The sequence below is a fragment of the Engystomops pustulosus genome, chromosome 3 (genome assembly GCF_040894005.1).
Source record: "Engystomops pustulosus chromosome 3, aEngPut4.maternal, whole genome shotgun sequence".
Classification (NCBI taxonomy): domain Eukaryota; kingdom Metazoa; phylum Chordata; class Amphibia; order Anura; family Leptodactylidae; genus Engystomops; species Engystomops pustulosus.
This window is the reverse complement of record NC_092413.1, coordinates 92,698,642-92,715,197: the sequence shown is the minus strand read 5'-3', so window position 1 is coordinate 92,715,197 and position 16,556 is coordinate 92,698,642. Positions and strand designations below refer to the sequence as shown.

The 16,556-nt window shown below is 41.8% G+C and overlaps 1 protein-coding gene across 1 annotated transcript in view; it reads left to right on the top strand.

The window, feature by feature from the left end:
- Positions 1 to 1,364: 1,364 nt before the first annotated feature.
- Positions 1,365 to 16,556, top strand: part of PEX7 (peroxisomal biogenesis factor 7) — a 167,635-nt gene continuing 152,443 nt past the window's right edge. The window contains exons 1-3 of the mRNA XM_072141445.1: positions 1,365 to 1,678; positions 5,042 to 5,099; positions 9,167 to 9,317. Coding sequence (XP_071997546.1) covers positions 1,552 to 1,678; positions 5,042 to 5,099; positions 9,167 to 9,317 — 336 coding nt within the window. The 5' untranslated portion in view covers positions 1,365 to 1,551. The remainder of the gene's footprint in view (positions 1,679 to 5,041; positions 5,100 to 9,166; positions 9,318 to 16,556) is intronic.

Here is a 16,556-nt window from a genome sequence, read left to right as displayed (position 1 = left end):
GCTGACCTCTCATTAAGTTTGCAATAGTTAGTTGAGCAAAGAAATCCCTGAATCTTGGCTCCGCTCAGTGCAGAACTGCTGCAGTAGCAGGGGAAAGGATGGGACAGTCTGTAAATGCATAACACAGAGGGGCTAGGGCAGTGATGGCTAACCTATGGCACTGGTGCCAGAGGTGGCACTCAGAGCCCTTTCTGTGGGCACTCAGGCCATCACCAGAGATGACTCCAGGTATCTTCCTGCAGTCCCAGACAGCCCAGGACTTGCTGTGCACAGAGATATTTTATAGTGACAGCTGTACCTGGGACTATTTTCTGCTTTATTGGGGTCCTCAGATGCTGGTATCAATGAAAACTGTGACATAGAAGGGAGTATAAATCATAAAATAAATTTCTGTGTTGGCACTTTGCAATAAATAAGCGGGTCTTTGTTGTAGTTTGGGCACTCGGCCTCTAAAAGGTTTGCCATCACTGGGCTAGGGTAACCCCATTATTAGTAAATTTAGGGAGGTGGAAGGAGGAAGTTCACTGCATTTGTATTTTTTTTCTCACTTCCCAGTACATGTAAGCATGGAAAATTAAAGAGAACCTGTTGGGCAAATTAACCCCCAAAACAAAATATATTTTCTTGAACTGCCATTAGAAAGCATTGCCCCTACCCCTTCATTGTTCCTCTACATGCCTGTAAACTTAAAGGAAACATACCACTTTAAAATGTATAACCCTGAAATACCCTGCACCACCTCAGGGTGAGCTGGTGCCGGAGCATATCTTCATAATTTTCAGAAACCATGGTATTGCTTGAAAAACATGTTTATTCATTAGATTTCAACCCCCCTTCAACGCACCATGCGCGCGCTTGAATAGGAAGTGCCGGAGAGCCGGTGATGTCACTCGCGCCTGCACAACTTCGCACGGCCGGCTTTGCACTATATATATATATATATATATATATATATATATATAGTCACACTAGTGACTATAGTGACACACTAGTCCTCCGTTTTTTTCACTTCACTCTTGGTTCTGAAAACCTTAAAATATGAATTGTGACACATCTGTTCTGATGGCATGAGAGGGGCTTCCATAATGTTGTAATTAGAAAAATTCTTACTATGAAAGAAAATACAATTTAAAAAAATCTAAAACTTTTAAAATGTTTTTATTAACAGTATCAACTTTAAGACACGATATAAGTGTAACAATAAAAAAACACTATTCACACCCCCCATCACACACAAAGACACACACAATCACCAGGTACCCACAACCCCCACCCCACACATATAAACACATACAATCACCCGGTAACCGCAGTCTCCATGTACTTGCAGAGAACAGGCAGAAGCTTCTCTTCCTGTGTTAGGAGCTTCTCTGCTTCCTGTCACGTGACCCGATGATGTCAGACGGTCCTTACGGAGTGTAGTATTTTAGCCTTTACCCCCTGTACTGGAGGACCGAGCGCATTGCTCCGGGAAGTGCCGCGCTTCCCACAACACACACCGGCCGCTGGGTGTGTACAGGTGGCTATGCCTCGGTAGCCGCATCGCAGGGAATGGCATCAGCTGGCGGAATGACCCGGGCTATCCGCCTCCCTGCTAGACACGGCTATGCTGTGGAGTTCTCTCCCTATGTGCCCACTCGCCTGGCATGTGCAGCCTCCCAGAACTATGGCATATCAGGTGATGGCGCCTATTGCTATCCTAGAGACAGTTTACATTTTCTGTTCCAGGCATTTATGTATAAGTATTTCACCCTGATAGCAGTGTAATACTATGTGCCCATAAGACTCCTAATAAATGACAGCATCTACTATAAGGAAAGTACACGATTCTTAGCTTTAGCAAGAAGAGACTTTATTGTAAGCTGAAGATCATTCGGTTGTAGACACTACAAAACCCAGAATAAAAGTGATATCAAATGACACAAAAGATCTTAGATTGCATCTCCCCACATCCAAAGGTGAGGGATTGACTACCATGTCAGCATGTCATCCAGCGCCCAGCGCCACATGATGTGGCAGCAGAGAATTGTATTTTCAGCACAGGGACAGACAAATTGGGGGCTATGAGTTGCTTTAGGCCTATTCAGTATGTTGTCATTTATTAAGAATCTTGTAAGGCTTTCTGCACGATGAAGGTTTACCTGGCAGCAATTCTGCAAACAGAGGAAACCCGATGAAATTGGCTGTTTTTTTGTGCTGTGTTTGCTATGCAGGGGTGCGGAGATACAATATGCACCAGAATCCACAATAAATGACATGTGAGTTAGGCTGGGTTCACATTATGTTATTTGTATATGCTTAGCATATACTGTATATACCCGTGTATAAGCCGAGTCACGAGTCAATAAAAAAATGAAACTTACATACTAACCTTCTGGCGCCTCTGATGTCGGTGCGGCTCCTCTTCTTCAACCCCTAGTGCTGGGCAAACTAAGGGCTGACTGTATACTAGAGTGGGTTGACTGGCTGGCTACTAAAGGCTGTGGGCTGGCTGTATACTACAGGGGGATGGCTATATACGAAAGCAGGCTGGCTGTATTCTACAGGGGGCTGGTTATATACTGGGGGGGCTGTGACCAAAGCATTTCCCACCCTCGGCTTATACTCGTCAATAGGTTTTCCAGTTTTGGGTGGTAAAATTAGGGGCCCTGGCTCATACTGGGGTTGGCTTATACCCAAGTATATACAGTACATTGACAAATGGTGGCAGACGGAGGCATAGTTGTTGCCTGCATCTGACCAAGTTACAAGTTACATCTTTTCATCCTTCAGCCTCTGTCTGAGTGACGTTTGCACTTAGCGGAGGCAATAGGCGGCTATGGGGAGCCGATGCCGAGTATTGCATCTCTTCCCACAGCCCCACCTAGCCCATACGTCACTCTACAGGAGGGAGGATCCAGTGATGTCACTGTTCATCTTAGGGCAGTGACATCACTGGAGAAACACCCCATTCATCGGCAGCAGCCAGCGATTGCCGATATACAATCCTCCCCCCTCGCATCGGGGGGAATCCCCGGGCAATGTATCCCACTGTATAAGCATATAGCAGCATACGTCTGCCCCATACTTTGTAAGGACATGTCAGAATCCTCTTGATATGTCCTTTCAACATATGCACAAAAACGAGTTGTGAACCCAGCCTTATAAATGAAAATAGATTTTGCTATAATGTTTATCGGGATTTTGTTAAGTCCCTTTTAGATGTCTTACTGATGCAGATTTTCTGCCCATAATACATATTGGCCCAGATTTATCATTAGTGAGACAGGGTGCGGTGACACGTACTGCTAGGGCACTGAGGCGGGCCATGGCCTGATCGCGTAAGTGTCTTTATGGAAACGCATGCGATCGGTAACAATAAGTCTTGCATTAAAACAATAGAAACATAGAAACGCTTACGTGATTGGGCTGAGGCCTGCCCCCTATCCTAGTGCTAATTTTCTAAACATAGCGCTAGAGGTACTTGTGACTGCGTTTAGAAACAGAATGAAGGCGCTCGGGGAAGTGCCATGGCCCGATTGCATATGTGTTACAATAGAAGCGCATGTGATCAGTAACTAGCACTCGGGATACAGGATACATCTTCCCCATACTTTGTAAGGACAGAATCCTCTTGACGTGTCCTTTCAACATATGCACAAAAACGAGGTGTGAACCCAGCCTTATAAATGAAAATAGATTTCACTGCTATCTTTTCTATAATGTTTTTTAGGATTTGGTTTACTTCCTTTTTGCTGTCTTACTGATGCAGATTTTCTGCCCATAATACATATTGGCCCATATTGGTACGTGTGGCCGCACACCATTATCGTCCTGGCCTATTTTGTCTGTCTGCACATGATGTGTATCACCCAGGCTTTACATGCAAATCTCAATATAATCTTCAAGTCCCATGTATTTCAATTGGTTAGCGTATGCCCAGGGTTTCCATGGCCTGTCGGTGAGCAGACTGCCTGGGCTGCAAATTATAGAGCAGGTCCTATTCCTTCCTGTGTCAGGCAGTCCTTTTCAACAGGCAGTCTTCGGTGCATGGGCTGAGCTCACTACTTGTCCGTTGCTTGTGGTCCGTGAAAACCACGTTTGTATGCAGGAAGCCTTAGGCTATGTCATCTGTTATGTTCCTTTTAGGCAGGTATCCGTTATGCATGAGTTTTTTGGAGGGAAAAAATGATGATGGCTGCAGTACTTTATTTCTGTTAGAAAAAAATGCATTGGATAACAGATCCATGAAAACTGACCGATGACATAAAACCTCCGTTCTTTCCTTTTTTTTTAATGGAAGTAAGGAACTGAGGTTTATACGGTAGTGTGAACTTGGCCTAGCGCAGGATCAACTTGCAGACACTAGGTCATGAATGTACAAAAGGGATATTCTGTTGAGAATTATTTATAACCTATTTAGTGGATGGGGAAATAATTCAACTTCCCAGTCCACCAAGCCACAAGACTTGCTAGCACTTTAAATTCTGGTTAGGTAATAAATGCTTCTGCCAGGAATTCTCCTTTTGCAAGTTCTTTTCTGCTTAGTTATTTCTGGGGAGGCTGGATTACAATTACCACAAGTGACAAATCCGCTTGCAAGCAGATCGCTGTCAACAAAGTTCTGCAGGAGGGATGAGGAATTGGAGCTGTGAGAACAGTGCGTAGATAATAAAGGCCTGTTCTTACTTTGGATGCTTATAGCAGGAAGTCAGTCTAATATCTGTAGGTCTCTTCTCCAAACTTGTTGCTGTAGCGAGTGGAGATATGGTTACCCATGCATGGCTCCCTTCAATTCTACGTGGTTTCTTAGTATGACTGAGCCTCTTAGTATTTTGGTGTGGAGTTTTTGTAATGTGTAAATTCAAACCTACTGATCTGGGGGAAAAGTATGACACAATAATAATAAAATCTGGGGAAATCCTACTAACTGTGGGTGTCTGTGATGTTTATACTTGCCAAATTTCTCTTTATTGTAATAGTTAATTTTGGTAGTGGCCAGTTGATTTTATTATTAAATATCTTGCCCTTCAGTGTACTCATTGTTTTCTTTCATTTTTAGGTTGCGGCACTCTTTTCCTGTTAGACCAAAATGATACTGGGCTTGTTTGTCTGAAAAGGTAATGTTTAACCGCTTAAGCCACCATGATGATCCCCAGCAGTGCATAAAGACACCTCAGTCTGTCACCCTGACAAAACACAGAGTGACAGGATGAAAGGTCCAGTGGTTTCTGAGAGCCAAGGCTCTCATCAACATGTCAGGGGAGGAATAGAAGACCCCCCCCCCAATTGATTGCAGTGATTGGTCAATCAGTACAGACTGACGAATCAAAGCAGATAGCAGGCTTTATCTGGCTCAACTCCCACTACCATATCCGATCTCCTCATTCTCTTTCACAGATCAGATGACTACAGTGACCCACCACACCATAAATCACACCACACCACATACAATTATCCCCATCACTGCCCATCTGCATACTCTATGCTCTCCTCTCCATTTTGATTTAACTTTGAAGAAAACCTAAAGGGTAAATAAGGCTCCTAAAAGCTGTTTTGAATAATTTAAGGAGTCTAGTTTCTTAAACTAGGTAATTTATGTATGTTTTCTGTTGTTTAGGCCCATTACTTGAGAAATGAAATTGCCCTTAATAAAATGAATTTGGAAATTTTCTTGAAAAAAGCTACTAAATATAAAAAACCTTCTACCATCCTACATATACAAAAGAATAAAAAAAATGTTGCCAACATAAAGTAGACAAAATGTGCTGAAAAACCCTTACTCGGCTTATACTAGAGGACCTTTCCGAGGCCCCCCCGCAGGTCCTCTTCTGCCTTCAGCATTGCACGGGGAGCCGGAGCTGAAGACAGAAGAGGACCTGCGGGGGGCGTTGGAAAGGTGAGTACAGAGTTTTTTTGTTTTAGGCTGGGCAGGGGTCTGCTGGCTATATACTAAGGGGGCAGGCACTGTCTATATACTGGGGGCAGGCACTGTCTATATACTGGGGGGCAGGCACTGTCTATATACTGGGGGGCAGGCACTGTCTATATACTGGGGGGCAGGCACTGTCTATATACTGGGGGGCAGGCACTGTCTATATACTGGGGGCCAGGCACTGTCTATATACTGGGGGCCAGGCACTGTCTATATACTAGGGGCCAGGCACTGTCTATATACTAGGGGGCAGGCACTGTCTATATACTGGGTTGTAGGCACTGTCTATATACTGGGGGGCAGGCACTGGCTATATACAAGGGGACTGCTGGCTATACACTAGGGGGAAGAGGACTGGCTCTATACTAGGGGACTGCTGGCTGGCTATATACTACAGGTGGCTCGCTGGCTATATACTGGGGAGGCTGTGACCAATGCATTTCCCACCCTAGGCTTATACTCGAGTCATTAGGATTTCCAAGTTTTTGTGTTAAATTAGGTGCTTCGGTTTATTCTCGAATACAGGCGGTCCCCTACTTAAGAACACCTGACTTACATACGACCCCTAGCTACAAACGGACCTCTGGATCTTGGGGATTTACTGTACTTTAGCCTTAGGCTACAATAAACAGCTGTACCAGTTATCACAGGTGTCTGTAATGAAGCTTTATTGCTAAGCCTGGTTCTAATGACAATCCAACACTTTTAAAATCCAATTTTCACAGAGACAAAAAAAAATTTGGCTGGGGGTTACAATGATAAAGTATACAGTTCCGACTTACATACAAATTCAACTTAAGAACAAACCTACAGACCCTATCTTGTATGTAACCCGGGGACTGCCTGTATATACTGTATATCACTCAAATGTTTCAACCAACATAAAGTACAATGTGTCACGAACTCAAAATCACCTTGGTATATTAAAGTGTTCAAAAGTTATTACAATTTAAATTCAGACATGTCAGATTTGAAAAAACGGGGCTGTGTCCATAAGGTAAAAATAGGCTATGTCCTTAAGCGGTTAATACATCAGTGGTAGGTTGAGAGGAAATTTGTTGAGACATAGGTTTATCCAAATCGGTCATTTACATACTTTTGAAAACAGAAGTCAGAAGAAGGTGACTTCAAAGATTTATGCAAAAGTATGGAACATCTTCCTTGTTTTCCTAATGGAAAACAATTGTTCTTCCTTGTCCCCAAACATATTAGAGGTTGTACATATTGCAGGTCCTATTGCCTTTTTAGAGGTGACACTGTTTGAAGACGCTTGTATCAGAGATTCTTAATTTTCATCTATCTGGCACAGAATTAGGTAACATTCACACAATCGTTTGGGGACGTATATATGTCTCCCATAGACCGGCAATGGGCGCACGCAGCAGTATGGAGCGATACAGTGCAGCACACATGCTCTGTACTGCTCCGTACCCGGGAAAAAAGATGTCCTTTCTTTCCCCGTACTACTGCGTCATGTGCTATGTTTCTATATGGAGAGGGGCGGGGGCGAGCAGCGCTCACCCCCTCCTCCTCTCCCATGCGCCGTGTTGTGTGAATGCAGCCTAAGGACTTATTCACATGGCCGTCTGCGGGGACGTACATGTGGCCGCTAATTTGCAAGCACACACTGTGCCTAGGACTGGACTCCAAGCATCATAGTAATATATGAAGTAAGAATCTGCAGCAAAATCTCTGGACTATAGCACCTTACTTTAATCATGATTACCATATGGTGCTAAAGTTTGGTGTTGAGTGTATTCTTGTATTTTATAGTTCAATAACAGTTTTATGCACTTTAAGACAGTTGTAGTGATCATTGGCAGGCACGCCAGACCAAATATATGATAAAAGTTACACAAAAGTGGTCCGCAATTTTGAGTGCATAATTATAAAGATAATGTACAACAAGTAGAAGCTAAATATGGTCAACCTAAATGAACCCAGACAGGCCACTGAAACACATGAAACAGACCAGACATAGACAAAGGGGGTTAACAGGATTAGATTAGGATGCTTCTTGTCTTTTAGCCCTAAGATTAGGAAACACATTCAGGTTTATTAACCCCTTACAGACGTGCATCGTAAGAGTGCGGCGCACGTCGGATGCCGGAGGATGGAGAGGCCTCTTGGGCTGAGCCCTCTCTGTACTACCGGTAGGTGGGTGTGTGCAGCAAACGCCCACTAGTAATACCCACGGTTGGTGTTGGCACAGTTGCAGGCATTTAAATCCTGGCAGCACATGGACGCAACCGTATTGGATTCGATCGCCGCTCCCCTGTAAAGTCATCGGGGTGGGGGGTGGAAGCTATAACAGCTTTGGATCATACAAAGATCCGAGGCTGTCTCGTTTTATTCCATCTAGCAAATCGCACATTGTAATATATGATGTGAAAAAGTCTCTATATACTGCCATACTGTAGGTAGGATCAATCAAAGAAACTTGGGTTAAAGTACCCTAGGAGAAGTAATCAAAAAATAAGATAAAAAACATAAAAGTTCAAATCACCCCACTTTTCCTAGAAGTGATATAAATAGAAATAAACTGTTAAAATCATAAAAATGATAGGTATCGCCGCATACCAGAATGTCGGATCTATAAAAATATAATAATGGTTATTCCCGACATATAACCCGTAACGGAAAATAGTCTCCAAAGTCGAAAATCCCACTTGCTAAATATAAAAAATTCAATAAAAAGCAATCAATAGGCTGTACAGTCCACAAAATGGTAGCATTGAACTTCATCAATAGGTTTTTTTTGTAGGTTTTGAAGGTTTAAATTTTTGTAATTGTATGAAAACATTATAAAACCTATACAAATTTGGTAAAACCATGATCGTACCAACCCAAAGAATAAAATAGACATGTCATTTGGGTGCACAGTGAAAGTCGTAGAATTCAAGAAAATGGCGCAAATGCATTTCTTCACCATTTTCCCTGTATTTGGAATTTTTTTCCCGCTTCCCAGTACATGGCATGGAATATTCCGTCACTATAAAGTGCAATTTGTTACGCAGAGAACAAACCCTAACGCAGCTCTGTACATGGGAAAAATAAAGAATTTATTGATTTTTGTAGGTGGGAAGCAAAAAATGGAAACACAAAAACTAAAAAGAGCCAAGTCAAGTCATGAAGGGGTTAAAGGGGTTTTTGAAGCCAAAACCAGGAGTGAATTATATGTTTGTTTGTGGATTGTAAGTTTGTTTTATCCTGATTTTTTTAACCATCATTTTGTCCTTTTTCTTGTCGTAGTTTTGAGTGGAGCGATGCACTGTTTGATGTGACCTGGAGTGAAATTAGTAAAAATGTCTTGGTAACATCGAGTGGAGATGGATCTCTGCAAATATGGGACATATCCAAACCACAAGGACCTGTGCATGTGTTCAAGGAGCACACCCAAGAGGTATGGCAAAGTTCTGGAAATTGTGAATTTGATGTTTTATAAGGCTAGCAAAGTATTAAAGAATTGACATTCTAACTCCTTTTGCAAGAAGGATATGCAGTAAAGAAGTAGATAAGTTGATGATGTGATCATGTAATACAGGCGGTCCTATACTTGAGTTACAGACATCCCCTAGTTACAAATGGACCTCTGGATGTTGCTAATTTTCTGTACTTTAGCCTTGGGCTGCAATAAACAGCTATAGCAGTTATCACAGGTGTCTACAATGAAGCTTTATTGTTAATCCTGGTTCTTATGACAATCCAACATTTTTAAAATCCAATAGTCAAGAGACCAGAAAAATTTGTCTGGGGTTATAATTATAAAATATACAGTTTCAACTTACATACAAATTCAACTTAAGAACAAACCTACAGAACCTATCTTGTATGTAACCCGGGGATATATAATATAATATATATACTATGTAATACATTGCAATACTGATTTCAGAATCAAACTCTAATAAGAGGTTAACTATTGTAGGCCAGTGGGTGTTCATTGCCAACACATCATCCCCTCCACCCAGCAGAAGGGAAGCTGCTACTTTGGCAGCAGCCCGACCTCCACGTAACACCACAAGGAGGTAGAGCACAGGTGGTGTGGTCATGCTCAGCCTTGGTCTGGAGAAACTGCTAGGCTGAGATGAAGGGCACTCAGTAGCAATGCTAATTTGTTCTGGTGCTCGATGGCCTAATTCGAGTAAGAAAGTTTTTAGGTGGGCAGGAATGTGGAGAAGGACCAGACTATTATATAAACAATCCAAGACTTACATATTAAAACTATAAAACATTCCACACAGTAAATTTGGCATATAGCAGTGGCAGCAGGACTGATTCACCTCCCACGTTCTGGCAGGTGGCGGAATAGAAATGGTTAACTGGAGTTTTGGTTCTCTAGTCTAGACTTTGGAATCTCCATTAATAGATTCAACATTTGGATCTTTATGGTCTTTACTGTACTTGTATGAATTGAATTGTTCTGGGTGCTGCATTTGGGAATCCCCTGTCTGTAATTACTGGCTCCTGGTAACAGGACTATGTCCGGCTGATGGCATTCTGACAGGTATGTATAGTATTTTATCTCAGTTTAGCTTCTCAGAACCACCATTATTTTACCTCACACACATACCAATAGCCCATGTTACCAAGGTGATCAATCCAGAGAGAAAGTTGATCAAACTCTCGGCACTATACTGTATTTCCTTTGCCCACACTTAAACCACCCCCTGTTGGTCTCCAGTGGTCCTCACATTTGCATGACATTTCAATACAGTGCAAATTGTACTGCAGGCTCCTATGTATGCTAAACATTTACATAGAGCAAGACATTGTACAGGTGGCCCTTTTCTCAATAGGCCTTTATTATATAGGCACCTCAATGTGGCTGCACATAGGATATACTCGAAAATCAAGCTTCACTTAAGATGGTTTGGGAAGGTACATCTTCTACATTTTTCTAGACCAGATTATGTACATAAAAAGGGAAGGTATTTGTGCTGTCCGTGTGTAAATGATTTGACTGATGTTGTGTAGCTGAAAGACTTTTTCTATATATTGTTTCTCAACATTTGTAGTTCCACACTGCTTCACTACTTTCAATTTGTGGTTCACCTACTGTGAGTGAATGGTGTTCTGAAAATCAGAAAAGGGTGTTTCTGGTTCATAAACATATATCGGCCTTAATTAATGAGTAGAAAAATCACGACAAAATGTCTTTTATTCCCACACTAGTAAAAAGAAAATACCGGTTTAATTCCGTGGCCATAATGTCCTAGGATAACCTGCTCAAGATCATTGCATACATAGCCAAAGTATCCTGCAGGTCCTCTTTCTGGAGGACCTGGGGTCCCTTAAGGACCCTATGGACAAAAAGGCAGAAGGTTTCCTGAGAAAAATGTGGCAATATTCTGCATCTGTCTTCAAGCCAACTGTGGCAGTTGCCCATGTTGCTTTCTTGTTCCTTATTTGGCTGGATCAGCTTGTAGTAGACACCCAGAACAAAGTGCCTAGAGAGCTATTGGTTCCCTCTGTATCAAATATTAAATAAGGTCTTTTTAGGGGATGCTTCTACTGATCCTCTCAGATAAACAGATGTTGTGGTATCACTTGTATGGGCAATTTGTGTTTTGGGCCCATCCTGGGTGATTTTGTTAGAAAAAGCCAAAGACAGGAAAAATAATTTTCCCCCGACCTTTAAAGAGAACCCGTCAGGCAAATTAACCCCCTAAACTAAATATATTTTCATAAACTGCCATTAGAAAGCATTGCCCCTGTCCCTTCATTATTCCTTTACATGCCTGTAAACCTAAACAATGAGGTCCTAAGGCTGTATGCAAATGACCTGTGAGATGTCCAATGAGTCATTATCATATTCAGCTGTCAGCGGTGAAGTATAATGGTGTAATGTCTCCTCCGTGTGCTTCCTGGTGCTGGTGCCCCCTGCAGCCTGTGTGTGTATACCAGACATACAACAGCTCCAGGCAGCCATGTTATAGCAGAAAATGCCAGGTGTAGCTGATGTCTGTGTCTCACACGTGTGTATTAGGAGGGAGAACATGTCAGCAGATAAAGCACAGGCACTAGCAATACTTTACTATACATTACACACAGAATTGCTTATTTTACTTAGTGCAGAGTTAGGCAAAAGTATTTATACTTTACAGTTGTACTGTTATTTTTATTGAATTTTTTTTCAAACCCCCCCTCTCCCCAAAGCAAGAGCATTTGATGTGTATGCATAGTATAGCACATGCAGTCCGCAAGACCTCACGATCCTTATGTCCTCTGACGTGCACTGTGAGCTGTGTGGTGTTATATAGATAGGTGTGTGCTTTTTCCAATCAGTGCTTGTGTCACATGTAATAAATCATGTGTAAAAACACCATATACTACAATACGGTATAATTGCAGTATATGGTAGGAACAATCAGACTGTTTAGGGTTAAAGGGAACCTGTCACCACATTTTTCACAAATACAGGTAGTGGCTGGTTCCTATAGAGCCCTAGTAACATCTGACACCCTTGAAACGCCCCGGTAGCCTCTTTTCTCCTCCTACTTACAATCTTCGGCGCGCAGCTACAAGGAAGCTGCGCATGCGCAGAACAGCAGGCCCGCGCCTGTGCAGCTCCGGCTTCAGAGCAGTAACCGCGCAGGCGCGGGCCTGCTGTTCTGCGCATGCGCAGACGGCAGGATCGTCGGACGAGGGCGCAGCTTTCTCGTAGCTGCGCGCCGCAGATTGTAAGTAGGAGGAGAAAAGAGGCTACCGGGGCGTGGAGTAGCCGCCTTGTGTAACCTCAGATGCGGCTACTCCACGTATCAGTAGCCGCATAAAAATAATTTACATATGTGCCGAATAAAAGTTTCCAAAAAAGTGCGAGGACGTGAGGATTAGTCCTTAAAAGGGCTATCCTCACGTCCTATTGATCCACCTACCACCCGATCTACCTTTATAGGTAGATTTGTGGTGGTAGGTTCCCTTTAAGTTTATTTTTTTTAAGTGGGTAATTTTTTTTTTAAATAGACTCATGTATAAGCCGCGGGGACGTTTTTCAGCACATTTTTGTGCTGAAAAACTCGGCTTATACACGAGTATATACGGTACATGATTTTTGAACCTGTACCAGCTTTTGATCAATTTTTATTAAAATTTTTAAAGGTAGTGAAATAAATACATTTGGATGTGTTTACCATATTGGATTGTTAATTTTATATTTCAAGAGATGTGGCATTTTAGGATGTGGAGATATTTATCGTGTTTATGCATTTGTTCATTTATATGTCTGTTCTACTGGACTGGGAGTTGATTGAACTATTATTCAATAGTGTCGGATCTGATTGCTCATATAAAACACTGCAATATGAGTGTATTTCAGTATATAACACATATACTGCTTCCTGGCAGGGTGTCAGATAGGTCACTGCATGACAGGCTGTGGATGCTTTGAGAGGCTCCTTGCTGTTATAGAGCAGATACTTGCCATTAAATTCTGTGATGGATGCTGGGACCATCCACAATGACAATGGGGCAGATTTATCAAGTGTCTGAAAGTCAGAATATTTCCAGTTTCCCATGGTAACCAATCACAGCTCCCCTTTAAAATATTCATGAGCACTAGTAAAATGAAAGCTGAGCAGTGATTGGTTGCCATGGGCAACTGATAAATCTGCCCCAATGTGTTCTAATTATGGAAGAACATAGGAAGGATGTTTTATTGATTCAAAGATGGAGGCACATTTGGTTCAACCACTGTACAAGGTTTACTGCTAGCAATGATTACAACAGACAGGGCTTGTTGGGCCATGAACCCTCTCCATATTGCCTCACCAACAAAGTGTTTTAGCATAACTATTTGGCTTTGTTCACATGTTTTGGTTGAATTGCTTTTTGAAAGGGCTTGTCGCGATCACATATTCATTTCACGTTAAACGCATGTAATCAGTAAAATTCCCGCCAGATTTTGCATTGTTTACTCGATCACTTGTGTTTCAGTGGATACACATATTTGGCCTTTGTGGGATGATAAAAAATTAAAGAGTTTTCACTCTCACTGTTGGTGGTGTCTGATACTTTACTCTGTTATATTAGAGAAAAAAATACTAATGGTCAACGAACGCCCTGCCATCTACATCCTTTTTCCATTTATGTGCACGTGGGCCCTTTTGTTACACTTCTATTATTTACAATGCCAAATATACATGTGCAGCCCGCATTATTTTTGCCATCATAAATATATGGAAACTTGGTGGCCAGATCACGGCCCCCATAGAGGTCTAGGGCACCAGGTTACGGTACGGTGAGCACTCTGTATCTCACCGTACCGAGACCTGGCCGGGAGGCCGCTGTGCAGAATACGGGGCATGTCCTATTTTTTCCCGTTTGGCTTTTTTATGTAGAGGGGAGGAATGAGCAGCGGTTGTGTTTCTCCCCATACACAGAGGCTCTTTCGTAGTGGCACGTACCTTTATGTGTTCCCCTTGGCTGTGCTATTTTAAAATGTGCTAACATTTACTTTTATGTGTATATGCGATATGCAGATGCAGCTCTACACACAGAGGCCCCTGTAATTACTGTGATTAAGCTTTCTGAATATATTATGATGACTTATACTATGGACTATATTTTACTGCAGAATCTTTATTCTGCTTCCTCATGAACATGTTAAATGCTACCAGTTCTATTTTCTCACTTCTACAGTGTAGAGATACTTGCAAAATTGTGTGCAAATCTGAAATTGCAAGACAAAAAACCAATGACTCAGTATAAGGGCAGTGTCACACTGCTGTTGTGAGTCCTGTGGTATGGATCGGCAGCACTTCTGGGGACAGAGCTCCTTACATGATAGAGATCTATGATGTAAAGACACGGTAATCCTGTTTACATTGAAGGCTCTGCTGTTTAGTAAAAAAACAAGACCTCCATACATCATCATAGACCGCTATCATGTAAGACGTTCCGTCCACAGGGGTGTTGGTTCACGGACCAATAACAGCTGTTTGAATCTGCCCTAACAAGAATAAGGGCGGACCTGGGTTAAGCTCAGCGTTACTATTAGATCTTCTGAAAGCCTTACCCCATTCACGACTGCCTTATGACTATATGCAACTTACTTTCACACACCCTGTTAATATAGCCCCTTTACAGATTTCATAAAACAGTTGCCCAGCTATATCTTTTGAGTGGTGGCAATTAGAAACCCAATAGAACCTCCACTTTAACCCCTCATAGACTTGGCCCATTTTTTGTTTGGTTTTTTTTTGCTCCTGAACTTTAAAAATCCATTCATTTTTAAAAATTTTTCCAGCTGTATGAGGACTTCTTCTCTGTGTAATAAATTGAGTTTTAATAGATTTTAAATAAATTAAAGAAAAAAAGTACAAAAAAAATGTGTAATGTTCTGACACAAATTGTGTAATGTTCTGACATGTTCTCAAACTTTTTCATATTTGACTAGCCCAGAAAAAGTCATTTTCTGCAGGATGTGATGACTTTTACATTGATACCATGTGTCAGACTGTACAACCTTTAGATCACTTTTTTTTTTATGAGTTGCAAAACGACCAAAAAGGGTTTTCTGACATTCGTGCACTAGTTTCTGTTCAGGAAACGGGGTTCAGGAATAACTGTCTTTATATATTGATAGATTAGGACTTTTGAGACATGTCAAGATTTTTTTGATTTTTACTATTTATTTTTTATACCAGTTCAAGGAAAAAGGTCATGATTTGAACTTTCATTTTTTTTTACTATTTTGCAGACCCCCTATGGTACTTTAACCCTAGGTTGTATGATCTATCCTACCATATACTGTCATGCTACAGGTTGGCAACATATGGGGATTTTGCACATGATCTGTTAAATTCTGGCACCGGCTGTCATGACCCCAGGATAATGGCTCCCCCGATGACGTCATGGGCAGCGACGACCACAGCCAAGATAGCAGTGCAAAGAGTTAACATCTGCGCTCTGTGCTGGAAACAATCGTGGGTTTTAGCACCCAGCCCAATACGTAATATGACATCTGGATCTTGTTTCTAGGTGTTTCAGAAATGAAAGATATCCACTATTAAATTGGTTGGTTGTTTGGTTACACAGGAATGTCACAGCATACCCCAATGTTGTCTGCATGTATGTCCCTCTCTCCATCCAATTCTATGATTTGACAGTCACATAGAATGGAAAGGAGTGGTGATCTAGCATGTTGACTGCTGTTCTTGTTCCTATGGATAGCAGATAAGAGCTTTCAGCTGGAAAACCCCTTTTACATATACTGCCTTTAGCCCAAGGACATCTTAAAGTGGACAGATGGCTGCTATTGGGTAAGATCATTTTGGTGGTTCCAGTTTAATCTTAGCTATAAATGTTTCTATAGGTGCATACATAAAAATCTACCCACTGATCAGATATACAGTAAATTAGATTCTGAATCTTGTGTTACAAGCCGCACGGACTGCTACATGATTCATACAATGCAAATTTAAGCGAGTAGCTGGATATATATTGGTCTGTCTGCCACAGAGAAGAGACAACCAAGTAGTTTAATGAGCCAAATATACCGTAGTCTTGCTTTGAAGTCAGTGGCCTGTATAGATTAATGAGCCTCTCTAGAAAGCGATTTCTACTATTCACCAATTCTTTTTCCGATGTATTGGCTGAACTGTGAATGAGGACAAAGTATCTCATACAATTATGTATTTTG